Source organism: Oncorhynchus keta, chromosome 1 (assembly GCF_023373465.1).
Source record: "Oncorhynchus keta strain PuntledgeMale-10-30-2019 chromosome 1, Oket_V2, whole genome shotgun sequence".
Lineage (NCBI taxonomy): Eukaryota > Metazoa > Chordata > Actinopteri > Salmoniformes > Salmonidae > Oncorhynchus > Oncorhynchus keta.
This window is the reverse complement of record NC_068421.1, coordinates 59,332,139-59,358,775: the sequence shown is the minus strand read 5'-3', so window position 1 is coordinate 59,358,775 and position 26,637 is coordinate 59,332,139. Positions and strand designations below refer to the sequence as shown.

Below are 26,637 nucleotides of genomic sequence, written 5' to 3'. Positions count from 1 at the left end.
AGTATTCATACCCCTTGACTTTTCCACATTTTCTTACGTTACTGTCACGCCCTGATCAAAGTATTTTGTGTTTATCTTCATGTATTGGGTCAGGCCAGGGTGTGGCATGGGGTTTTTGTATTGTGGTGTGTTTTGTCTTGGGGTTTTGGTGTGTATGTATTGGGATTGTAGCTAGTGGGGTGATCTAGCAAAGTCTATGGCTGTCTGGAGTGGTTCTCAATCAGAGGCAGGTGTTTATCGTTGTCTCTGATTGGGAACCATATTTAGGCAGCCATATTCTTTGAGTTTGTCGTGGGTGATTGTCCTTAGTGTCCTTGTTCCTGTCTGTGTTAGTTTTCACTAGTATAGGCTGTTTCGGTTTTCGTTACGTTCTTTGTTTTGTAGTGTTTGTGTTTTAGATTCGTGTTACGTTTTTGTTCATTAAACATGGATCACAATCTACACGCTGCAGTTTGGTCCGACTCTCCTTCACCACACCTAGAAAACCGTTACAGTTACAGCCTTATTCTAAAATATATATATATTTTTAAATCTACACACAATTCCCCAAAATGACAAAGCCAAAAAAAAGGGTTTTAGACATATTTGAAAATGTATTACACAGAAAAAATGGAAATATTACATTTAGGTAGGTATTCAGAACCTTAATTTAGTACTTTGTTAAAGCACTTTTGGCAGCGATTACAGCCTCAAGTCTTCTTGGGTATGACGCTAAAAGCTTGGCACACCTTATTTGGAGAGTTTCTCCCATTCTTCTCTGCAGATCCTCTCAATCTCTGTCAGGTTGGTTGTGGAGCGTCGAGGGCACTGTTATTTTCAGGTCTCTCCACAGATGTTCAATCGGGTTCAAGTCCGGGCTCTGGCTGGGACACTCAAGGACATTCAAAGACTTGTCCCCAAAGCCACTCCTGCGTTGTCTTGGCTGTATACTTAGGGTCGCTGTCCTGTTGGAAGGGGAACCTTAGCCCCGGTGTCCTGGAGAAGGTTTTCATCAAGGATCTCTCTGTACCTTGCTTCGTTCATTTCCGTCAATCCTAACAAAAAAAAACATCCCCGCAGCACGATGCTGCCACCACCATGCTTCACCGTAGGGATGGTGCCAGGTTTCCTCTAGATATGACGCTTGGCATTCAGGCCAAATAATCTTGTTTCTTTAGGTGCCTTTTGCCAAACTCCAAGCAGGCTGTCATGTGACTTTTTCTGAGGAGTGGCTTATATCTGGCCACTCTACCATAAAGGCCTGATTGATGGAGTGCTGCAGAGATGGTTGTCCTTCTGGAAGGTTGTCCCATCTCCACAGAGAAAACCTGAAGCTCTGTCAGAGTGACCATCGGGTTCTTGGTCACCTCCCTGACCCAAGGCCCTTCTCTCCCGATTGCTCAGTTTGGCCGGGCAGCCAGCTCTAGGAAGAGTTGGTGGTTCCAAACTTTTTCCATTTAAGAATGATGGAGGCCACTGTGTTCTTGGGGATCATCAATGCTGCAGAAATGTTTTGGTACCCTTCCCCAGATCAGTGCCTCAACAAAATCCTGTCTCAGAGCTCTACGGACAATTCCTTCGACCTCATGGCTTGTTTTTTGCTCTGATATGCACTGTCAACTGTGGGACCTTATACAGACAGGTGTGTGCCTTTCCAAATCATGTCCAATCAATTGAATTTACCACAGGTGGACTCCAAGTTGTAGATGATTAATGGAAACAGGATGCGCCTGAGCGCAATTTCGAGTCTCATAGCAAAAGGTTGGAATACTTATGAGTAAGGTATTTGTTTTTTATTTTTAATAAATGTGCAAAAATTTCTACAAACTTGTTTTCACTTTGTCATTATGGGGTATTGTGTGTAGATTGATTAGGGGAAAAAACAATTGTATCCTTTCTAGAATAAGGCTGTAATGTAACAAAATGTGGAAAAAGTCAAGGAGTCTGAATTCTTTCCAAATGCACTGTATACACACTCACACTACATTGATACTCCCACACATTCACAACACAAACATACACACACACACTTTTACACTCAACATTTGCTGCTTCTATTCTGTTCTTTATTTTACACCTATTATTATCTATCCTGATGCATAATCACTTTACCCTGCCTTTAACCGCTAGGCTACCTGCTGCCCCTACGTACAATAGAGTAGTGTGTTGAGTTAACCGCAGATCCTTCCATCATTACCTCTTCCTTTCTCCCTAAATGTATCCCTGAGGACATGGGGAGATCGGAAGGACTTTCTGCCACAGTGATAGACACATCTTTCCTTCAACTCCTCCTAGAGGGCTGATGGATGAGATCGCACTACATGGCACATGCTGATGGGAATGTATCGCCCTGTGTGTCTGTGTGTGTCTATTTTCAACCTGTTTGGTTGTTTCTGTAATAAATCAATGTGCCCTGGAGCCATTGACAGGAGAGGAGGCAGCTTGCTGGGTAAATCAAGAGAGCTGCTACCCTGCATGAAGGCTTGTCACTGTGGGATTGGATTTATGTCCTAATTCCTGATTTATCTATTTTTAATTTAGTATAAAGAACTGACCACGGTTGCCTTTATTAGGCACAAAGTGGAAGAAAACGGGTAGAAACAGGATGGCACTATCTGAACCTGTCCAATAACAAATGCTTATTTTCTGTTGCAAAATGTTTCACTACGGGTTCCACTAATGAATAGGACACAGGCTTTTGCAGCACATTTCCATTCATGAAAGCAGTTGCAGACACTTTTCTCCCCTGGTTCTAAACTGGAAGCATGAATTAACCACATTCAGTTAGAGACACTACAGTCTGGGTGATGGATTTAAGTGTTCTAAAAAGATTCCCAACTCACCTTTTGTATTATTTTTATCCAGTAGTTCTGAAAGTAGAGGTCACGAGCCAAAACTGGTCCCAGACATGTGCGTACTAAGTCACATATGTGCACCACGTCATTGCTCTTTCTCTCGCTCTGCTGTGTGTTCAACTTGCTAGCTGTCACTCAAATGGCAAGGGACTGAAGCTTATTGGCTAGAACTTGAATTTCTAGGGGGCTGCCCCATGTGGGGGGAAATGTAGGGAAAGTGGCGCAGCCCATCTTCCAGAAAAACTGTTTTCAACTAGGGATTTTGTGGCTAATCTAGGTAAGACAGTAATTCTACAAAAAATGATGTTTGTATGAACTACACATTGACACATTTAGCCCAAGGCGGGATGTTTAAAAATACTTAGTCGCCAAAGTTCCCGGAGCATGTCTTTAAGTGTTCTCAGTGCTTTTGATGATTTACTGTTAAGTGAACGAGTGTCAGTGAGAGCACTTCATTTGGAGAGCTTTCAGTTAGTCAGGAGTTCCAGACGAATGAATGGTTCTCTTCACTTGTGGCGGGCAGACAGACATTCATTATTTTCCAGAACCAGCAGTGTTCATGTAATGTGTGCTATGATGTGCAGTAGTGTCTGCTGTCTGAAGCCAGTCTTATCTGGTTGTTGATAGATGTTTTCATCACACAAGCCTACTGCCAGGGTGTATCAGTGGGAGGACTGCCCTGGCTGCCTTGGTATGGCTAGATGTAGGAGTGCAAGCAGAGAATCCTATTTGATTCCGAGCTCCCAAATTTGATTTTCTTAGATGGGCATCATTTTGACCCATAACTAAGGTCTTTCTTAGATGAAGGAGATATACTGCTACAGTGATGATGACCTGATCCAGGGATGGGCAACTCCAGTCCTCGGAGGCTGGAGTACTGCCATACTTTTTCCCCGTCCCTAGCAAACACAGCTGACTTAAAGTAATTGCATTCTAAACTAAAGATCATGATTAGTGGTTTATTCAAGTCAGATATGTTAGCTGGGGCAAAAGTGTGTCACCAAGGACTGGAGTTCCCCAGGCCTGAACTGATCCTTTCAAGTTATGTCCATTTATGTCTATATCAGGGTACTCTATTATCGTAGAGAGCCTGTTTGGGTAGAGGTTCCCATTCACTGCTAGTCTTATCACTTCGCTTCACCTTCAACCTGAGTATAAAAGACTGTTCTGTTCTTTATTTCTACTGTCTCTGGAGAGCAGTGTTTTCTAATCCTGCTCCTGGGAGCCGAAGGAGGGCACTAGCTCTACACACCTGATTCCACTCTGACCCAGGTCCAAAGGCTCGATGAGTTGATTATTTGAATCAGGTGTTTAGTGCTGGAGCGAAAACAAAAACGTGCACCCCTTTGGAAGCTCTCCTGTAGAGGAATTGCAGAGCAGAATAACTAATGAGCGAGGTGAGTGAGCAAGGTGTCTCTTCACTCTCCTTGTCTCTCTCACCCCTAATTCTCTCACACTCTATGTCATTCTCTCTCTCTTTTTCTGACCCCCCCTCTCACTCTCTTTCTTTCTCTCATCTCTCCTACATTAAGTGGTTATTCTATTAGGGTCTAATAGATTCATAAATCATAATGATTGATGACCACCCACAGGACTGCATCTCAATTTACCTCATGGCCAGCACACACACTCCACCCAAGCTCCAGCTCTCAAGCTATCCTCAGCACTTCAGATGTCCCTCTCGGCTGTGTGCTGCTTGTCTCTCTCATGTTTCTCTGTCTTCTCTCTGTCCCGGCTCAATGCAGTGTCACCTTGAGCAGGGAACCTCTCTCCTCTACTGCTCTCTCTCTCTGTGTGTGTGTGTGTGTGTGTGTGTGTGTGTGTGTGTGTGTGTGTGTGTGTGTGTGTGTGTGTGTGTGTGTGTGTGTGTGTGTGTGTGTGTGTGTGTGTGTGTGTGTGAGAGAGAGAGACAGGGATAAACTAATCTGAGCTGTAATGTGATTGAGGCACTCAGGGGCGTGACAGTGATAGGGCCAATGTGGAGAGCAGTCACTCACATTCTTGACAAAATGGCTTCCCTTACAGCTCTTACAGGGCCAAAATTATGGGCTCCATTATTCACCTCAGACTGGCCAAACTCTCTTCTGTGGCAGAACCTATAGTAGTTAGTGTGTCTGCTCTGTCAGTAGCTGTTGTTGAGACTTGAGCCTAGTCAGGTTTATTTCTAGGACTACGGTTTCCAACCTGTTCCTTTCCGGGGACCACCAAATAACTGTCACAATCTCTTGAGGACCACCATTTTTTACATAAAATATCTTAGTCAATTCTATCAGTGAATGTAACACATGAAATGCCTATTATTACAGATGGATTTTTGTTTGACAGTTTCTAACATCTAGATGCTCCCAACTGTTATTCTTTTTGGAAGACAATTGATATTTTGATCCCTTTTTTGATTTATTATAATTGACTCACAGGTTGGAAACTACTGTCCTAGGAGATAATTACTGTTTGTTCGCATGTCACAGTACACTTGTATGTTGGCTCAAGTCAGGTTTTACCAGTCATTAATGTCTTGTGTTCTATTGTCATTTCTGTGGCAGGTGGGCTGGGAATCAATGGGTTGCACTTGTAGGTCAATCAGAGGCTTTCAATAAGAATGGATTCCACATTCGTTTGATTTTCCAGCAATGTGTTAGAAATGTCAAACAGAAGGACTGCTTTGGGTGTTAGAAGTTTACCCTGTTTGCTTTGTGTGTGTTTTACAGAATGTCTAATACTAATCCAGTCCCCTCTCCCAACCTCCACCATTTCATTGACCGAAATGACATCATCAAACCTACCTGACTCATTCATGTCCCCCCCCCCATGTCTCCTGCAGCTGAAGGCCACCATCCAGTACCTGAGTTTCCAGATCACCCACGACTCTAAAGAGTAAGTTCCTCTCCCTCCAGATCCTTCTAACACTACCAGAGTTGGGATCAATTCAGTTTATATTCCTGTCAGTTGCATTGGACATGGGATTTCTCCATAGGGATTGAGTTGTTACATTCCTGACTTGACTGGAATTTAGATGGAATCAACCCCAACCCTGTTATCCATCGGTATCTTCTCAGGGCTCATTTTCTTTCTCTCCACTCATCTCCAACTTGCTTTAGAGACTTTGACATGTAGACCCTGTATAAAAACAGTATACAAGACATGTTTACCACTTTTGATTGGTCACATCCTGATCCGTTCAGCGACAGCAAGCACATCATCAGGATGATGTGGCCAGTGACACTACGCGTCTTGAAAATCCTATATCTTAACTTGACTGCTGACATGCAAAACATTTTGGGATTGTATTAACAGTGGACTAAAGGGAGTTTCCGGTGACGTCATGAACGGGAAAAGAAGACGCAGCTGCGACCCAAATGGAAAACTAGCTAACTACTGTAGTACTATATATTAAGAGTGGCAAATATTGAACAAAGTGGCAGGAAAAGTTGAATAATGACTTTGTCAAGTAGATACAACAACAAATAACCACAGTTCAAAAGATTCCAGAGGAGACCGGTGAGGACAGAGCCACGGTGTGTGACGACTTGGAAGATATGCTGAGGTGTAACAATATTCGGATCTACCAGGTAGCAGAATACGTTGAAATAAATGATATGATGAGCTTTGTGAGGGCACTGGTTACGAAGCTGAGAGATACAGAAGCACCGGCAAAGTCCATTGTAGTGCGGTTTCTGGACTTTACTGTCAAAGAAACTATTCTACGCCAGGCCTGGGAGCAGAGGCAAGTTACATTTCAGGAGAAAACAATCTACTTTGACCATGATTATTCCCCAGACCTACAGAAGAAAAGGATGTGAGTCCGAGAAGTGATCAAACAGCTGAGAGGGAACAACATAAAAGCGAAGTGCCCATACCCAGCCCAACTGAGGATGACACTAAACTCGGGCACGAAGACCTTTTGATGGATGCAATCCTGACCCTGAGGGAGCTGGGAATCACGGTACGGATGGAAGAAAGAAACCGTCTGGAGAGAGATTTCGAGAGAGTCCGATGGCAGGTGCAGGAGGCAGGGACAGAATAGTGCTGTCAGATATGGATCTGAAGACATTCATCCAGGAAGACGTTTGAAATGTATTGCCCCACATTACAATATGTGTTTACACTGAGGTAATGAACACATTGATTTGCTATGTAGATGTAGGCCACTTTATTTGGTTTAATTATTGTATGACTTTGTCGACAGATAGTATACATATATAGTATGTTAGCAAGTCTAAAACTTTTATTTAAAACTTAAAATAAGTTCAATGGGTCGTGTGTGGGGTGGTGGGAGTCCGGGTTTAAGCAGGAACTTCCTAGGATGGGGATTTGACTCTTTTGGATCATGGCATCCACACAGTCTGTGTTTACTCCAGACAGACAGGAAAGGCACAGCTCTCTGAACATACAGTGGGGCAAAAAAGTATTTAGTCAGCCACCAATTGTGCAAGTTCTCCCACCTAAAAAGATGTGAGAGGCCATAGTGGAGTTTGGAGTGTGACTATTTGAGGTTGTGGACAGGTGTCTTTTATACTGATAAGTTCAAACAAGTGCCATTAATACAGGTAACGAGTGGAGGACAGAGGAGCCTCTTAAAGAAGAAGTTACAGGTCTGTGAGAGCCAGAAATCTTGCTTGTTTGTAGGTGACCAAATACTTATTTTCCACCATAATTTGCAAATAAATTCATAAAAAATCCTACAATGTGATTTTCTGGATTTTTTCTCTCATTTTGTCTGTCATAGTTGAAGTGTACCTATGATGAAAATTACAGGCCTCATCTTTTTAAGTGGGAGAACTTGCACAATTGGTGGCTGACTAAATACTTTTTTGCCCCACTGTATGTCGAAGGGGGATGGTGTATTTTATTTCAGATAATCAACAACATGACTTTATTTGAGAGAACCAGTTTTGGGGGGGGATTTTGCTTGGTTATGTTCTATGTTCCATTTATCATTGACCATCATATTGAGCTTAGGAGTGAGTTTCTGCACTTCACAGACATTACTTTTTAAAATGGATTTATATGATGAGGGAGGGGAGTACAAGTTGAGGAGGGAGTTATGTATCAACGCAAAACAACAGATTAAACGACTCGTTTATTGTATTAGTTATAATATAAATGTTCAGTAGAACATTTCAAGGAGACCCATTTAACAAATAATTAACTAAAAAATGAAGAAGAGAATGGATAGATCAAGTATTTTGTGCATCTTTTCATGGTGGGCAAAAAAAGAGGTGTTTCAATGTTATTTAATAGATCTGTGTGCTTTGCCAAGAATAAAGTGTTGAGGGATAATCAGGGTAGATGAGGGTAGTGGGGACATAAATTACTATTCTGAACTTGAATGCATCAAAATGAGGACTGCCCAGGGTTCTTTAAAGATATCGCAACTGTAATCGTAGACAATGCAAAAGGGATGGTTATTATTGGCGGGGACTTTTAATTGCATACAGAATTACATTTACATTACATTTAAGTCATTTAGCAGACGCTCTTATCCAGAAGCGACTTACAAATTGGTGCATACACCTTATGACAACCAGTGGAACAGCCACTTGCATCTAAATCTTGTTGGGGGGAGAAGGATTACCTACCCTTACTTACCCTATCCTAGGTATTCCTTGAAGAGGTGGGGTTTCAGGTGTCTCCGGAAGGTGGTGATTGACTCCGCTGTCCTGGCGTCGTGAGGGAGTTTGTTCCACCATTGGGGGCCAGAGCAGCGAACAGTTTTGACTGGGCTGAGCGGGAACTGTACTTCCTCAGTGGTAGGGAGGCGAGCAGGCCAGAGGTGGATGAACGCAGTGCCCTTGTTTGGGTGTAGGGCCTGATCAGAGCCTGGAGGTACTGAGGTGCCGTTCCCCTCACAGCTCCGTGGCGAGCACCATGGTCTTGTAGCGGATGCGAGCTTCAACTGGAAGCCAGTGGAGAGCGGAGGAGCGGGGTGACGTGAGAGAACTTGGGAAGGTTGAACACCAGACGGGCTGCGGCGTTCTGGATGAGTTGTAGGGGTTTAATGGCACAGGCAGGGAGCCCAGCCAACAGCGAGTTGCAGTAATCAAGACGGGAGATGACAAGTGCCTGGATTAGGACCTGCGCCGCTTCCTGTGTGAGGCAGGGTCGTACTCTGCGGATGTTGTAGAGCATGAACCTACAGGAACGGGACACCGCCTTGATGTTAGTTGAGAACGTCAGGGTGTTGTCCAGGATCACGCCAAGGTTCTTAGCGCTCTGGGAGGAGGACACAATGGAGTTGTCAACCGTGATGGCGAGATCATGGAACGGGCAGTCCTTCCCGGGAGGAAGAGGAGCTCCGTCTTGCTGAGGTTCAGCTTGAGGTGGTGATCCGTCATCCACACTGATATGTCTGCCAGACATGCAGAGATGCGATTCGCCACCTGGTCATCAGAAGGGGGAAAGGAGAAGATTAATTGTGTGTCGTCTGCATAGCAATGATAGGAGAGACCATGTGAGGTTATGACAGAGCCAAGTGACTTGGTGTATAGCGAGAATAAGAGAGGGCCTAGAACAGAGCCCTGGGGGACACCAGTGGTGAGAGCGCGTGGTGAGGAGACAGATTCTCGCCACGCCACCTGGTAGGAGCGACCTGTCAGGTAGGACGCAATCAAGCGTGGGCCGCGCCGGAGATGCCCAACTCGGAGAGGGTGGAGAGGAGGATCTGATGGTTCACAGTATCGAAGGCAGCCGATAGGTCTAGAAGGATGAGAGCAGAGGAGAGAGAGTTAGCTTTAGCAGTGCGGAGCGCCTCCGTGATACAGAGAAGAGCAGTCTCAGTTGAATGACTAGTCTTGAAACCTGACTGATTTGGATCAAGAAGGTCATTCTGAGAGAGATAGCGGTAGAGCTGGCCAAGGACGGCACGCTCAAGAGTTTTGGAGAGAAAAGAGAGAAGGGATACTGGTCTGTAGTTGTTGACATCGGAGGGATCGAGTGTAGGTTTTTTCAGAAGGGGTGCAACTCTCGCTCTCTTGAAGACGGGAGGGACGTAGCCAGCGGTCAGGGATGAGTTGATGAGCGAGGTGAGGTAAGGGAGAAGGTCTCCGGAAATGGTCTGGAGAAGAGAGGAGGGGATAGGGTCAAGCGGGCAGGTTGTTGGGCGGCCGGCCGTCACAAGAAAGATTTCATCTGGAGAGAGAGGAGAAAGAGGTCAGAGCATAGGGTAGGGCAGTGAGGCAGAACCAGCGGTGTCGTTTGACTTAGCAAAGGATCGGATGTCATCGACCTTCTTTTCAAAATGGTTGACGAAGTCATCTGCAGAGAAGGAGGGAGGGGGGGAGGATTCAGGAGGGAGGAGAAGGTGGCAAAGAGCTTCCTAGGGTTAGAGGCAGATGCTTGGAACTTAGAATGGTAGAAAGTGGCTTTAGCAGCAGAGACAGAGGAGGAAAATGTAGAGAGGGATGAAAGGATGCCAGGTCCGCAGGGAGGCGGGGACCTCCATTTCCGCTCGGCTGCCCGGAGCCCTGACCGACTTGACCGACTTCCTGCTGAGCACAGTCCACATTCTAAGAAATCTAAAGCCCTGGCTGCCATGATGAATGAACTGGGGCTTATTGATACTTGGCGTTCAAAGCATAAAATTTAAATAAATTCTCAAAGGGTCATGGCAGCTACTCCAGAATATACTTATTTTGTATATCCAAGCAGTATTTACGTAAAGTAAAGGAATGCAGCGTTGAAAACTATATCGGACCCCAGTCAAGTATGTCTAAAGATACATCTAGGAATGGAGAAGCACTTAACATTTTGTCTCCATATTGACATAACATATTGTAAAGCAAGAGTTACAATGAACATTTGAAAGATTACTTCTTCGTTTTAATAATGATGTATCATCAATCCATTTTGTGGGAAGGGGCAAAGGCGGTAATTAAGAGGTAAGATAATTGCTTTGTCTGCCAAATGAAAGAAGCAGTGTATTGAAAAGCAGCAGCGTTTGGAGGATAGTTTAAAGAGACTTGAACGAGAACATAAAAACACAAGGGAAGATGATACTTTGCATAAATTGAATGAATGTCAACAGAAGTTATGTAAGTTATTGACTTACAAAACAGAAGGGACATTTAGATTTACTAATCAAAGATATTATGAGATGGGTAATAGAGACAGCTGGTTGTTAGCCTTCCAGCTAAGAAAAGCCCAGGCTAGCAGAGTAGTCCCTAAAGTAATGAATCCCTTCTCTAAACCAGAAGTCTCAAAACCAATGGACATTGCGGAGGTGTTTGCAGCATATTATAAAGACCTTAATGATTCAGCAGAACAAGACCATAAACAAGAAAACATTTGAACCCTCTTGTCTAACCTAAATCTCACACAATGATCACAGGAAGATTGGGCCGAAATGACATGGCCAGTTATAGAGAACGAGGTTGAGGAAGCCATCAAGAGATTGCAAAAGAATAAATCACCAGGGGACAGATGAGGTGAAGGTGAGGTGAGGTGAAGACCTTCATTGAGGATATTACCCTGGTTTTGTGCAGTATATATAGTATCTAACTATGCATTATCAAAGGAAGACCCACCCAAAACATGGTCAATCATAACAGTAATCCACAAGGAAGGTAAAGATCCTTCCCAGTGTAGCTCATTCAGGCATATTAGTCTCTTCCCCACGGACCGGAAATTTACTAAGAGAATTCAGAAACATATACAGTAGGGAAACTGATTAACCCGGTTCAGACAGGTTTTATACTTGGCAGACAAATTACTAACAATATTAGGAGGGTATTAAACATTCAGTCACTGGCTAAGGGTAGACAACAAACAGCGATGCTTCTATGCAACAGCCTTGCTTCTCAGCCTAGATGCGGAGAATGCATTCATACTGTTGATTAGTTCTACCTAGAACAAACACTTTTGAGAATGGGATTCATTCCATTGGTTATTAAGGATTAGAGTATGGATCCCCAACCCTATATCCAGGGTTAGAGTGAATGGCTACAGCTCACAATTCACTTCTGAGAATACCCCTTCCTTCATTACCGTTTTTAGGCCCATTACATTGGAGGAAAGTTAGATTGAAGACTGAATGTAAAAGATACACTCTTAAGGTATGGACAGCCGTCCATAATGGCAGAAAGGGTTGATCACAATTGACCCTTTGGTTAGCCCCAGAATTCCGGGGAACCAACAGCAGCAACTGGATAGCAACGGACATCAAGTCCAACACCTCGGAAAAGCTCATGTTTATATTGCATGAAAGCCAATGAGGGCTATGGCAAAAACGGAGAGTTTTCGTCCAAAAAAAACATGTTGAAATTGATAAATAATTTAACAGTGTTCCAGAAGTACTTGTCCTTGTGATTCCTGAAATGCATAGCCTGTTGAAGTATTTTTCGAATACAAAATTATACTTTTGTTACACTGTTTTCTAACTCCGCTGCTTAGCTAGCTCTCATTATCATTGACCAACAAACGTTGCTAATACTAAATAGCTTGCTAGCCACTCAATAAAATGTATGTTCTCAAAATGTACAGTACCAGTCATAAGTTTGGACACAACTACTCATTCAAGATTTTTTCTTTATTTTATTATTTTCTACATTGTAGAATAATAGTGAAGACATCAAAACTCTGAAATAACACATATGGAATCATGTAGTAACCAAAAAAGTGTTAAACAAATAAAAATGTATTTTATATTTGAGTTTCTTCAAAGTAGCCACCCTTCGCCTTGTTGACAGCTTTACACACTCTTGGCATTTCACTTATTCTACAATTTAGAAAATAATAAAAATAAAGAAAAGGTGTAGGTGTCCAAACTTTTGACTGGTACGGTATATATTTATACTTGAGTCTTCAAAGTAGCCACCCTTTGCCTTGATGACAGCTTTGTAAGGGCTATTTGAGCTCCAAGACTGTTGGAAAAGCATTCCTGATGAAGCTGGTTGAGAGAATGCCAAGAATGTGCAAAGCTGTCATCAAGGAAACAGGTGGCTACTTTGAAGAATCTCAAATATAAAATATAATTTGATTTGTTTACTACATGATTCCATACGTGTTATTTCATAGTTTTGATATCTTCACAATTGTTCTATAATGTAGAAAATATAAAACAAAACCCTTGAATGAGTAGGTGTGTCCAAACTTTTGACCGGTACTGTGTGTTAGCTAGCTAAGTTAGCAATGTTATGAATACAACTCCCATCTGCTGTCAACGTCAGGGTATGATTTTAGAGCACTTGCTAGCTAGTTTGCTCCAAATATATTTATAGCTTTCACTGCATGCTGACAGTGAATTCAGAGCCATTCAGTGGCTAGCTATACTACAAACATAATTTTACCAGGTTCCCTTTCCCGTGAAGCAACAATCCACCACACCATACCCAATAGTTTCCTGATTAGCAAGGGGTCGTCTGTTTCATTTCATTGTGTATTAGAAACACAGTTTGAGATCATTGTGAGGGGATTTCGCCAGTGGATGAATGGAGAATTGGGCTTCCTGGGAAAATGCTGTCTGAGGTTGCAATAGTAACCAAGGCGGGTGGGGCTTAGCGAAGGGTCAATTAACCAGCTTTTTGAAGTGAATGTTCACAAATCTTTTACTCCGCTCCAAACCAAATATGGTCTACCTGCAAATTACATGTTTAGGTACTTCCAGATAAGACAACCTAATGACACAAGAAATGAGAGGTCATAAAAAAATCGGCATTCAGTGTCGCGCAAAATTTCATAAACATATTGGAAGGTCAAATAAGCCCAAAAATATGTGTCTCAGTTATGTAAATGGTTTCACACGCAGGATGTGAAAGGAAAATGGAAACTAGAGATGAATTTGGTGGTGGAAGATCAATCATGGGAGAGAATTTGTGAAAGTAGTCACAAATGCACTATTGAAGACACTCCTAGACTTTTAGTTACCGTTGGAATCACTTTTGATTGTATTGGGAGCAGTACCTTGTAACCTGGATGATGAAAACCAGATGTACATGTTAAGGGAACTGTTAGTGACTGGACAGAAAATGACCACAGCCGCCAACTGTAAGTCAAAGGACTCAGAGATTGAAAAATGTGTATGTAATGTCAATTATAACAGCCGTGTTGCGACTAAAGACATATTGTACCCTGCCAAATAACTGTATAGACAAAAACAGGAACGTGTGTGTTAATTCTATTCAATGACATTGAGGTAAACTGCTGTAATTATTATTTGTATTACTTACAGTATTTTTGTCCTTTTTAGGGAAAGTTTGTAAGAAATGACTTTATTTCTCTCTCTCTCTTTCCCTCTGTCTCTTTCTCTTCCAAAAACAGAGCATGATGTGAACGATCCTTGACATGTTTTATAATGTATATGTGAACTTTTTGAACTTGAAAAGGAAAGATATGTTCAAAACAATGGGGCCATCTGCACCAGATGGACAGACGGACAGATAGACAGGCCACTGATAGCCCTGGGTAGGGTGGCATTTGGGCTAAAATGTCACCGCTGAATGATTTCTGTAAAAGGGCCATTGAATGTGTGATTAGTATCAGAGGTAGAGCTGGAGGTTAATACACCGTGGTTGTTGTTTGTTGGGTATTTGGTTTGAAACTTTTTTTTAAGTAGCCTATACATATTCTTCTGCAACATAGGGAACTAGGCCTAGTTGGGCTAGTTAGTGTAAATCTTTGAGTGAGTGCCTACACTTTAACACAAAACACTAGAGCTGTATCACTAAGATTGGAAAAATGCATATGGGTCATTTCTAACTTTAAAATAAAAAGTTCATTTCATACTCTGTTCTTCACAATGTCCATGCTGACTGACAGCCACACATGTTTTGTGACTATTTCATCCAGCTCGTGACTGGGGCAGAGCTCCCCTTTAATTGCTGCTGTCTGTAGTCTACTGTCTGATCCCTCAGTGGGGTGAGGCCTATGCCTTGTGACAGTTTCCCCATTACTCTGAGGTCTGCCGCTGACATCGAGAGAGACCATAAATACCTCACTGACATTGAGAGACCATAAATACCTCACTGACATCGAGAGAGACCATAAATACCTCACTGACTGAGAGAGAGACCATAAATACCTCACTGACATGAGAGACCATAAATACCTCACTGACTTCGAGAGAGACCATAAATACCTCACTGACTGAGAGAGACCATAAATACCTCACTGACATCGAGAGAGACCATAAATACCTCACTGACATCGAGAGAGACCATAAATACCTCACTGACTGAGAGAGAGACCATAAATACCTCACTGACATCGAGAGAGACCATAAATACCTCACTGACATCGAGAGACCATAAATACCTCACTGACTGAGAGAGAGACCATAAATACCTCACTGACATCGAGAGAGACCATAAATACCTCACTGACAGAGAGAGAGACCATAAATACCTCACTGACATCGAGAGAGACCATAAATACCTCACTGACTGAGAGAGAGACCATAAATACCTCACTGACATTGAAAGAGACCATAAATACCTCACTGACATCGAGAGAGACCATAAATACCTCACTGACATCGAGAGAGACCATAAATACCGCACTGACATCGAGAGGCCATAAATACCTCACTGACTGAAAGAGAGGAGACAGATTGACAGCCTTCTGTCTGACCTGACATTCACCGCCACACACGAGCACGGCGACACACAACAAAAAGCTTCCTCCTCTTTATCTCAAACTAAAGTGTGTGTGCTTGTGCGCGCGTGCAGAGGGATGCTGCTGCTTATAGAGTTATTCCTCTCAACTTAGATTTCTGCCAGAGAAAGTATCCATATTTCACTGCCAGTTACAGCCGAGCTCAGCATTCCCTCCTCTCTGCTGATTTCCCCAGCTTTCACTCGTGTACATACACACAGCTTTGTTTTCGTGAATTTTCAGGACTTTTTGCGGAGCAAAAATGTATTCCCATTCAAAATCCTATTTTTCATAACTGCTAAACCTTAACCCTAAACTTATCCCTAACCTTAACCCCAAACCCTAAACCTGACCCTTAAGCCTAAAATAGCATTTAAAACCAATTCCTGGCTTTACAAAATGTTTCCTGTTTTCCTACTTTGTCAGGACGTTCTGGTGATTAGTCAGGACATTCTGGTCCTGATAAGGCAGGAAAACATGTACTGTATACACGCGCGCACACAGTATAGGCCTTAAAAAGGCCTTTATTAGGGTAAGTAAGTGGTGTGGTTGGCTTTGGCTCTCCTGTGCTTACAGGCCTCTAACCATCTAACCAGACGTATGTGGCAGGGTCTACAGTCAATCACAGATTACAAAAAGAAAACCAGCCCCGTCGCGGACACCGACGTCCTGCTCCCAGACAAATTAAACAACTTCTTTGCTCACTTTGAGGACAATGCTGTGCCACTGACACGGCCCAGTACCAAAGCCTGTGGGCTCTCCTTCTCCACGGCCAACGTGAGTAAAACATTTAAACGTGTTAACCCTTGCAAAGCTGCCGGCCCAGACAGCATCCCTAGCCACATCCTCAGAGCATGCGCAGACCAGCTGGCTGGTGTGTTTACGAACATATTCAATCAATCCCTGTCCCAGTCTGCTGTGGCCACATGCTTCAAGATGGCCACCATTGTTCCTGTCCCCAAGAAAGCTAAGGTAACTGAGCTAAACGACTATCCACCCGTAGCACTCACTTCTGTCATTATGAAGTGCTTTGAGAGACGAGTCAAGGACCATTTCACCTTCACCCTACCTGACACCCTAGACCCACTTCAATTTGCTTACTGCCCCAATAGGTTCACAGACGACGCAATCCCCATCACACTGGACACTGCCCTATCCCATCTGGACAAGAGGAATACCTATGTAAGAATGCTGTTCATTGACTACAGAACAGCATTTAACACCATGGTACCCTCCAAACTCATCATTAAGCTTGAGACCCTGGATCTCAACCCCACCCTTTGCAACTGGGTCCTGGATTTTCTGATGGGTCGCCCCCAGGTGGTGAGGGTAGGAAACAACATCTCTACCCCGCTGATCCTCAACACTTGGGCCCCACAAGGGTGCATTCTCAGCCCTCTCCTGTACTCCCTGTTCACCCACGACTGCGTAGCCATCCACGCTTCCAACTCAATCATCAAGTTTGCAGACGTCACTACAGTGGTAGGCTTGATTACCAACCATAACGAGACTGCCGACAGGGAGGAGGTGAGGACCCTCGGAGTGTGGTGTCAGGGAAATAACCTCTCACTCAATGTCAACAAAACAAAGGAGATGATTGTGGACTTCAGGAAACAGCAGAGGGAGCACCCCCCTATCCACATCGACGGGACAGTAGTGGAGAAGGTGGAAAGTTTTAAGTTCCTCGGCGTACAAATCACGGACAAACTGAAATGGTTCACCCACACAGACAGCGTGGTGAAGAAGGCGCAACAGTGCCTCTTCAACCTCAGGAGGCTGAAGAAATATTTATTGCCACCTAAAACACTCACAAACTTTTACAGATGCACAATCGAGAGAATCCTGTCGGGCTGTATCACCGCCTGGTATGGCAACTGCTCCGTCCACAACTGTAAGGCTCTCTAGAGGGTAGTGGGGTCTGAACAAAGCATTTACCGGGGGCAAACTACCTCCCTCCAGGACACCTATAGTACCCGATGTCACAGGAGGCCAAAAAGATCATCAAGGTCAATAACCACCCAAGCCACTGCCTGTTTACCCCACTATCATCCAGAAGGCGAGGTCAGTACAGGTGCATCAAAGCTGGGGCCGAGAGACTGAAAAACAGCTTCTATCTCAAGGCCATCAGACTGTTAAACAGTCATGACTAACATAGAGTGGCTGCTGCCAACATACTGACTCAAATCTCTGGCCACTTTAATAAATGTAATAAATTGATTTAATAAAGGTATTACTAGTCACTTTAAATAACGGCACTTTAATAATGTTTACATATCCTACATTACTAATCTCATATGTATATACTGTATTCTACAGCATCTACTGCATCTTTCCTATGCCACACGGCCATCGCTCATCCATGTATTTATATGTACATATTCTTATTTACATCCCATTTGTGTGTGTACAAGGTAGTCATTTTTGTTAGATTACTTGTTAGATATTACTGCACTGTCAGGACTAGAAGCACAATCATTTCACTACACTCGCATTAACATCTGCTAACCATGTGTATGTGACCAATAAAATGTGATTTTAGGCTGGGTTTCTGTATAGCACTTTGAGATATCAGCTGATGTACGAAGGGCTATATAAATACATTTGATTTGATTCGATTTTGATTTGATTTGACTTGACTAACTGTTGCTAAAGTGCTTGAAGCTAAACTCCCAGTCTATCCCATTCCCCATAGAGACAAAGTAAACAGCATAGTTTTCAATCGCATAGATTTCAGAGTAGGTAGAAGTTACCCATAAGCACTGATACAGGCTTGGCTATTTCCTCCATCACTCTGGCCAGTTCCCAGCCAAACGGCGTTACAGGGGAGTGGAGTTGACATCTGTATAGCTGGCATGCCTATGTCTAGTCTGTGCTGCTGGGTGCATCCCAAGCTATTATCCCCCTGTACTCCATCCTCATTACAAGTGCACTGGAGCAGTGGGTTGGGAGGTCAAGGCCCAGGCTAATGAGGATAATGTGTGCATATACAGATTGGGAAAGTGCTCACTTTCAGCAGAGGTCGAAGCACATTTACATTTCTCCAACCCTTCAGTTGGATGACAGTTGCCAAAACAGCTTCTAATACTGCAATGTGTTTTTCTTTTCTCGCCAACACCCAATTAGCTGGAGGCTTGCACAGGAATTTGGAAGTTTAGAGTGCAGTTGTTATTGGCGAGATGCCGTTGTCACGTGAACATCTGTTCTGTTGTTTCTTTGTCACTCATACATAATTCATATTGATCTACCATCAGTGATTTATGTACTTGGAAACTGGCTTTTCAGTTCCTTGCATCATCAGGGACTTCATAGTGGGGGGTATGTGTTGGTGTATGAGAGAAGCATAGTTAGCGTGTGACTGTGTGTGTCTTCTCCTGTTGTGAATAACTGTCCTGTTTTTCATCCACAGGAGACCAGACACTGTGAAACAGAAGAATGCCTTCCCTCCTAACTTCATCCACTCTCTGGACTCCACACACATGATGCTGACTGCTCTCTACTGCTACAGGTACACTAAGGCCTAACCTATAACCTCTGACCCACACCACACTCTACAACAGGGATGGGGAAACTGGTGGCAGGCCGCATCCATTTCCAAGGAGGTCTCAACTTGCTGTTGAGAGTTAGAAAAGTAGAATAGGCCTATTTCTAAAATGTGGTTGTGCATCAGCAGTTTTTCTCTTGTCACTCATTGACATTCACTCAATTATCTAAACTTTTAGTAATCGTAGACTAATTCATTCATTAATTTTCTTAGTCACTCTCACTCAGATTTTTCTGCACCCTATGGCAAACTGAGTAGAGTTGCAGGAAATAAGCTGTAGAATTGCACATTTTTCTTTCCGGTCCATGGGAAAATGTGTAGAATTGCAAGAAATTTGTTATAAAATTGCTACACTTTCTCTACGCCCCATGGCAAAATGTGTAGAATTGGGGCCCGGCAAAATGTGTAGAATTGGGGCCCGACAAAATGTCACTTGGGGCCCCCAAAAGGCTAGGGCCGGCTCTGACTGCATGTGTGGGTGGGTAAGCAGACCCTCGAGCCACTGCCCCTCATGAGTTCAGAGATTTTTTGTGTCCCCCACCACCATCAAAGTTGCCCATCCCTGCTCTAGCCTGCTACGGTATCAGCTCTCATGACCCCTCTGAACTCTGCATGGGATAGCCATCTGAATAACCATCTCTGTTTGAACCCATAAACCGTTGTCATACTATGTCACATTGATTCAAGTCTTAGTATGTCTCCCAGGCTGTGTAACCTCATGTTACGGTGTCCAGTTTCCACCACGATTTCCTTCCACCGCGTCTAGCCCTATATCTCATGTCTCTTTCTTCCTCTGTGTGCTTCTCCAGCGCCGGCCTGACGTTCGTCTCCGTCCACGACTGCTTCTGGACCCACGCCATCACAGTCGACACCATGAACAAGGTACGTCATCTTCATTTTCTTTTATCAGCTTCATTCCTCCTTTGACCTTCGCACACAGCTCCTTGTGGCTGGGTGGGGTAGTATACTTAAGCAATAAGGCCCAAGGAGGTGTGGTATATGGCCAATATACTATGGCTAAGGCCTGTTCTTACGCATAAAGCAACGATGGGGGCCTGGACACAGCCCTTAGCCATGGTATACTGGACAAATACCACAAACCCCCGAGGTGCCTTATTGCTATTATAAACTGGTTACCAACGTAATTAGAGCAGTAAAAATAAAGGTTTTGTCATACCCGTGGTATACAGTCTCATATACCACAGCTGTCAGCCAATCAGCATTCAAGGCTTGAACTACCCAGAGTATAATACCCCATATAGGCCTTCCCTGGTGGCCAGAGTCAATTACTTTACACCTGCCTGGCTGTTAATACATGGCTTTACAGCTATTGGCAGCAGACAGCACCATATGTCCCAGAGTTGCATCCTGTTACAGAGGGCCATTATGGAGTGTAGAGGGCTGTGTTGGCCTGTCCTTTTTAGCGTGACTCCGGGGTGTTAACAACACTAAATTGAGACGCTCTGAGGTGTCAACAACACTAAATTGAGACGCTCTGTTGAGATCCAAAATGGCCGAATTACCATAATGGTATTTCTGTGTGAATTATTTTAAGGAAAGTGCTATTTCTTCATCCAATCTCCAATAATTAGCATTGAAGCGGTTTTTCACAGTGTGGTTATTTCTTGTCATGTTTAAATCTCAAAGTGCCCTTCCCTCATTACATAGCCAATTGAACACAAAGGCTAGGGGCAGCACTTTAAATATATTGGTCCGCACCTTAACATAAGACATAGGATTTTATATTATCATATTTCTGTTCTTCAGGCAAGCATTAAATTGGCACCGACCTGGCAGCATAAATGAATGTCCCCAATCACTCTAGCTAGTCTCCTATCCCTTTCCTCCTCCATTTCTACCTCTACCCCCTCTTCTCCTTCTCTCCTCTCCTCCTGTCCTCCCCTGTTGTCTATGTAGTATCAGGGTCATCAACCTAGTTTAGATCTCCCCAGTCACACAATGGAGACCGACGGGACTAGAGAGGACAAATGGAACAACCCCAATGGAGATCATTAGCATAACTCAAGTCAGCAGTGTGACATCGAGTCCTGTGTCAATGAAGCTGGAGAGTTGAGTAGTGTTGTTGGTTCTGCTTGTATCATGAGGACAGAGTGAGTGACTCTCTCGAGTTGCCAGATCACTCTAGAACTCCCAGTACAGTCAAATGCCAGTGTTGAATAGAGTGATTGCATGAGTGTTGGGAGTACAGTAGAGTGACTGTGTGTGGTGTGCTCTCTTGGGTTGCCAGGTTTGCCGGGAGCAGTTTGTGGCACTGCACAGCCAGCCCATCCTTCAAGAGCTATCCAACTTCCTACTGAAGAAATACTGTTCTGGGCTACAGTAAGTTTCTACACACCACACACACTGGACCACTGATACACCACACTGAGACTGGCAGTTTAGTATGCTTTATTTAGCTATAAGATAGGAGGAAAGGAGCATAGAGAGATAAAAGTGTTGGGGAGGGGAAAAACCTGACTGTATATGTCTTTATATGCAAACCTGGCCTATTTTGTGCATTTACCAGAACTTGTTATTGCACATTGAGCATTTTTACTGAGAATACATAACTCAACAAAAAGTATATTCAACAGCACTGCCGATGAACCTTTCACTTTCTCTCAGCCATGTAGGCAAAGAATGTACAAAACATTCATCTACTTGGGAGTTTACTGCTGTGGTCTCTCTCTCACCCTGTATACGCTATGTACTTGTTAAGCCTGGACATGCCATAGCTGGACGTTAATGATATACAGTGCATTCAGACACTATTCAGAACCCTTGACTTTTTCCACGTGTTGTTACTTTAGTCTTATTCTAAAATAGTTTAAATTGTTTTGGGTTTTTTTTCTCATCAATCTACACACAATACCCTATAATGACAAAGCAAATATAGTGTTTTTGTTTTCCAAATGTATAAAGAAAAACAAAAATGATAGTACGTTTAGATAAGTATTCAGACCATTTACTCAGTTCTTTGTTGAAGCATCGAGTCTTCTTGGTTATGACGTTACAAGCTTGGCACACCTGTATTTGGGGAGTTTCTCCCATTCTTCTCTGCAGATCCTATCAGGCTCTGTCAGGTTGGATGGGGAGCGTCACTGCACAGCTATTTTCAGGTCTCTCCAGAGATGTTCGATCAGGTTCAAGTCCGGGCTCTGGTTGGGCCACTCAAGGACATTGACACTTGTCCAGAAGCCACTCCTGTGTTGTCTTGGCTGTCCCTCCCAGTCCCTGCCAGTCCCTGCCACTGAAAACATCCCCACATCATGATGCTGACACGACCACGCTTCACCGTAGGGATGGTGCCAGGTTTACACCAGGCGTGACGCTTGGCATTCAGGCCAAAGAGATCAATCTTGGTTTCATCAGACCAGCGAATCAGGTTCTTGGTCACCTCTCTGACCAAGGCCCTTCTCCCCTGATTGCTCAGTTTGGCCAGGCAGCCAGCTCTAGGAAGAGTCTTGGTGGTTCCAAACTTCAACCATTTAAGAATGATGGAGGCCACTGTGTTCTTGGGGACCTTCAATGCTGCATAAAGGTTTTGGTACCCATTCCCAGATCCCACAATCCTGTCTCTGGGCTCGTTCGGACAATTCCTTCAACCTCATGGCTTACTTTTTGCTCTGACATGCATTGTCAACTGTGGGACCTTATATAGACAGGTGTGCCTTTCCAAATCATGTCCAATCAATTGAATTTACCACAGGTGGACTCCAATCAAGTTGTAGAAACATCTCAATTATGATCAATGTAAACAGGATGCACCTGAGCTCAATTTCGAGGCTCATAGCAAAAGGTCTGAATACTAATGTAAATAAGGTATTTCTGTTTTTTATTTGTAATACATTTGCAAAAACTCTAAAAACCTGTTTTCACTTTGTCATTATGGGCAATTGTTTGTAGATTGATGTTTTTTTATTTGTTTTAAATATGTTTTTAGATTAAGTCTGTAACTACACAAAATGTGGAAAAGGGGAATGGGTCTGAATACTTTCCTAATGCACTGTAGTTGCATGGTAAAGCATACACACATCGTTAAAGTAATAATAATTTAAGCACTGTAGAAGGTAAACATACTAAACGCTGGATGGGATTTTAACTATGCTGTCCAATAGAGACATGATTTTTAATGTCAACAAATTCCCAGATCCCAGACTGCCTTTGAAGATAAATGTGTTTAGAATCTCAACAGACTACTTGTATTACAGTAAAAAAGGCTTTTTTACTGTTAGTGAGGTTGCTTGTAAAAAGTTTTGTTTTTACGGTAATCCCCTGGACTTGGGTTAAGTGTACATGGTATCCACACTGCTCCTTCTGTGGGGTAATTGGGCACCTCAGGCCAGCCCTTCACCCCTGTGCCCAGGCCCCGTGAGGTCATTAGTCCCTAGGAGGAGAGGTGAGGAGAGACTGAGGAAGGCTGGAGCTTAGGGAGATGAGCCTGAGGATCCTGCACCACTATCCTGCTCTTCTCACTAACCGGGACTCCTGACCAACCTCTTACCACCACAACAACAACATTTAAATAAGGCTTTTATCGTGTCCTCCCTTCTCCTCCAGGAGCGAGGTCAAAAGCAAAAAGTTTCTGGAGTACCGGAGAATGCTGCTGCTGCTGGCCAAAGTGCCCCAAACAGGTCAGTGTCTCTGTCTCTCTCTGTCTCTCTGTCTCTGTCTCTCTGTCTCTCTGTCTGTCTCTCTCTGACTCTCTCTGTCTCTCTCTGTCTCTCTCTGTCTCTCTCTGTCTCTCTCTCTCTGTCTGTCTGTCTGTCTGTCTGTCTGTCTGTCTGTCTGTCTCTCTGTCTTGTTCTCTCTCTCTCTTGTTCTCTCTCTCTTTCTTGTTCTCTCTCTCTGTCTTGTTCTCTCTCTCTGTCTTGTTCTCTCTCTGCCTCGTTTTCTCTTTGCATCTCTCTGACTCTCTTGTGTGTGTCTGTCTCTCAGCATCTTTGTCTCTCTCGCTATCTGCACCCTATGTGACCTGTGTGTTCTGTCCATCAGATTCCACCTCTAATTCCCACAGCATAGACATAGGGGATGATTGATAACAGCGTCCGTTGTTCTGTCAGCAACACGTCCATCCATCAGTTCTGAAGGAGGCTTTACTCAACCTCTCTCTCTGTCCATCTGTAGTGGCTGGTTGGCACCGGCAGCTGAATTGCATAAAGTTGATTACCATTAATTGTACCCACCCTCCACCCGCATTCATAATTTGTTTACATGGCTCAGGCAGATGTGGTGGTCTGTTTTGTGTCCGAATCACACAGAGGCCATCACCACGGTAACCCCTGGCTGTCTCCTCTAACAGGATACAGTGGATGAATACTAGCTGGACATAATCCAGGATGATTTTCTGCATCACTCCGCCAGGTTACATTGAACAGGTCGTGGTTCATTTCAGCATCGCCCATTGTTATACAACATAATCGGAACATTTAGTTCCTCTCCTGTAGTAGGTTACATGTGTTAGTTGAGATAGAATAGCTATGCACAGAGTGGGTGTCTTGCCTAGCTGTCATTTCCCCTCCTCTAAATGACAGAATCAGTATTATAATCTGGTCCCTTATATAGACAGACAGGCCCCTCCCTGCTCTTACACTCACAAATGACAGGTTACAGTCAGCAGTCTGGCCCTGCTATATAATGGTAGAGGAAGCATTGACTCCTATAATGTGTCGATAGGAGTCGACAGTCATGTACAGGGGCAACTTTTCAGAGTTGAATTCAATGCGGATCTGAAGATGGAGATTGATGTTAGACTGATCAGTCACTCCGAATTGGACCACAATATTTGACAGATCAAAACTTAAGCAATCATCACTTTTCACTGAGGTGTGTTTGTGTTGTTTTTGTCTCCCAGGCAACTTTGATCTCCAGCGGGTAAAGGAATCCACTTACTTCTTCAGCTGAGAGGAACAGGCAGACAGGAAGCAGAAGCCAATGGAGGGAGATGAGTGGGATTGACAGGCTGTGAGGCTGAACACTGGGAGGGCTGCGTGGGGCCTGGGAGGCTGGGAGGTCTTGTCTCCCTCAGACATCGGCTGATTGATCCACAGCCCGCTGGGCGAAGGCAAGGCCTTCGGAAGCAGCTCAATCACTCATAATGACCCAGACAGACAGCTAGCCACAGACCATTGTGGGAGGAGAGGAGAGCAGAGCAACTCCCACACCCTGGACTGAAGATCTCAACAGAGCTCAATTATGACCCATGCTATGACTTTCACTCTCCTATTACTGTAGTGTGTGGGTGGTTGTGAGAGAACGTTTCCGTGTGTCAATGTGTGCGAATGACATTTCTTGATGAGAATGTGAACGTTGCTTTATACTGTATTACGCTCGTGTTCCTCACACCTGTGTGTCCTCCCCTTATCAGGTATACCCACATTACATAAAGAGCCAGAGACAGTAAGCGAGACTTCTGAGTGAGCGTTGATCAACGGTGTAGCCCAGTGTGGTCGGTCTGTGCCCTCCATCCCCCCTCCTTCTCGGCTCTCTCCCTCCGGCTAACACCTGGGTCATTAAAGCACATGATCCTGCCTTTCATCGATTCAGAGGCACCCAGGAAGAGATGCCCACTCTCACATTTCGAGTGATACTTCATTTACATCACAAGTTTCCAATAGAGACAGTTACTCTCACTTACAGAGAGAGGGAAGAAGATAGAAATAATGGATTGGAATGGGGGAGAAATCTGTGACTTCGTGTTTTTATTTTAACCTTTTGGAGTAATTAAGCAATAGATTTTTTTTTAAATAAACATGTATTTCTTAAAGCATCTCTTGTTAATTTGATGATAAGAGTTTTGATTGGATTATGTGTTTACAGACATGGGGGTTTATTTCATTATATCTGTACCCTTTAATTGTATCGAGCGTCATAAGATGGTCCACAAAGGGTTTGAAGAATTGCTAATCAACAAAGATCATATTTTTCTGGGCCAGTGCCCACATCTAGAGGTAAAAAAAAAACAGAAATGGTATCTGATCTGGGCTTCAAACGCAACAGCAGTTTCAGACAAAAGGTGCTGAGTCGATGTTCAAATGCAAATGTAGCCTAGACCCAAACAGAACTGGCTGTGAGAGGGAGGACGTCATGAAATATGGATGAAAAAAAAAAAGAAAGCCACATTCTTTTCTTCTGCTTTTCCAGTCTGTGTAACTGGTCATTTGTTTGCCATGAATCTGACACAGTTACAATTGTATGTAGCGTTGATGAATTCTTTTAGTGTTGCAGTTGAAACGGAACACTTCGGCGACACTACTTAAACTAAACCATTTCATAAATATAGTATTACTGAACAATTCGCATGCCATCTGTCTCGTGCCATCTGTTTACCAACTCCTCATAATGTTCACAAGTGATTACAAAGAAGTAATATTTGCTCTTTCGGCATGGATACGTCCTCATATTCTGAGCAAAGCCCTCTATCATTAACTCAAGAGCCTTGTTTGCAATCACCTCAGAGCCATCTGTATTAATTCCACACTTAGACTTGGTTCATTTTCAGATTTCAATTGAACGGACTGGTTTTTACTCGGCCATCCCCACTATGCCTCTCGCTGTGTTATAAGCCTGTTGATTGTAAGAGGTCCTCTGTTACCGTTGTGTAATTTCAATGACGAAGCAAATCAAGTCGGTGTCCTCGAATGGTCTAAAAAGCACTCCTTGCATGTCTTAGCTCTC

The 26,637-nt window shown here is 43.7% G+C and overlaps 1 protein-coding gene across 2 annotated transcripts in view; it reads left to right on the top strand.

The window, feature by feature from the left end:
• Positions 1 to 25,726, top strand: part of LOC118389446 (DNA-directed RNA polymerase, mitochondrial-like) — a 98,932-nt gene extending 73,206 nt beyond the window's left edge. Inside the window, exons 16-21 of one of the 2 annotated variants that reach the window (XM_035779356.2) lie at positions 5,656 to 5,708; positions 18,826 to 18,924; positions 19,770 to 19,842; positions 21,209 to 21,300; positions 23,521 to 23,594; positions 24,815 to 25,726. In XM_035779356.2, the coding sequence (XP_035635249.1) occupies positions 5,656 to 5,708; positions 18,826 to 18,924; positions 19,770 to 19,842; positions 21,209 to 21,300; positions 23,521 to 23,594; positions 24,815 to 24,864 (441 nt within the window). In that variant the 3' untranslated portion in view covers positions 24,865 to 25,726. Of the gene's footprint in view, positions 1 to 5,655; positions 5,709 to 18,825; positions 18,925 to 19,769; positions 19,843 to 21,208; positions 21,301 to 23,520; positions 23,595 to 24,814 lie in introns of those variants that run through there. The other variant, XR_008147336.1, reaches the window with a different exon arrangement.
• Positions 25,727 to 26,637: the final 911 nt, after the last annotated feature.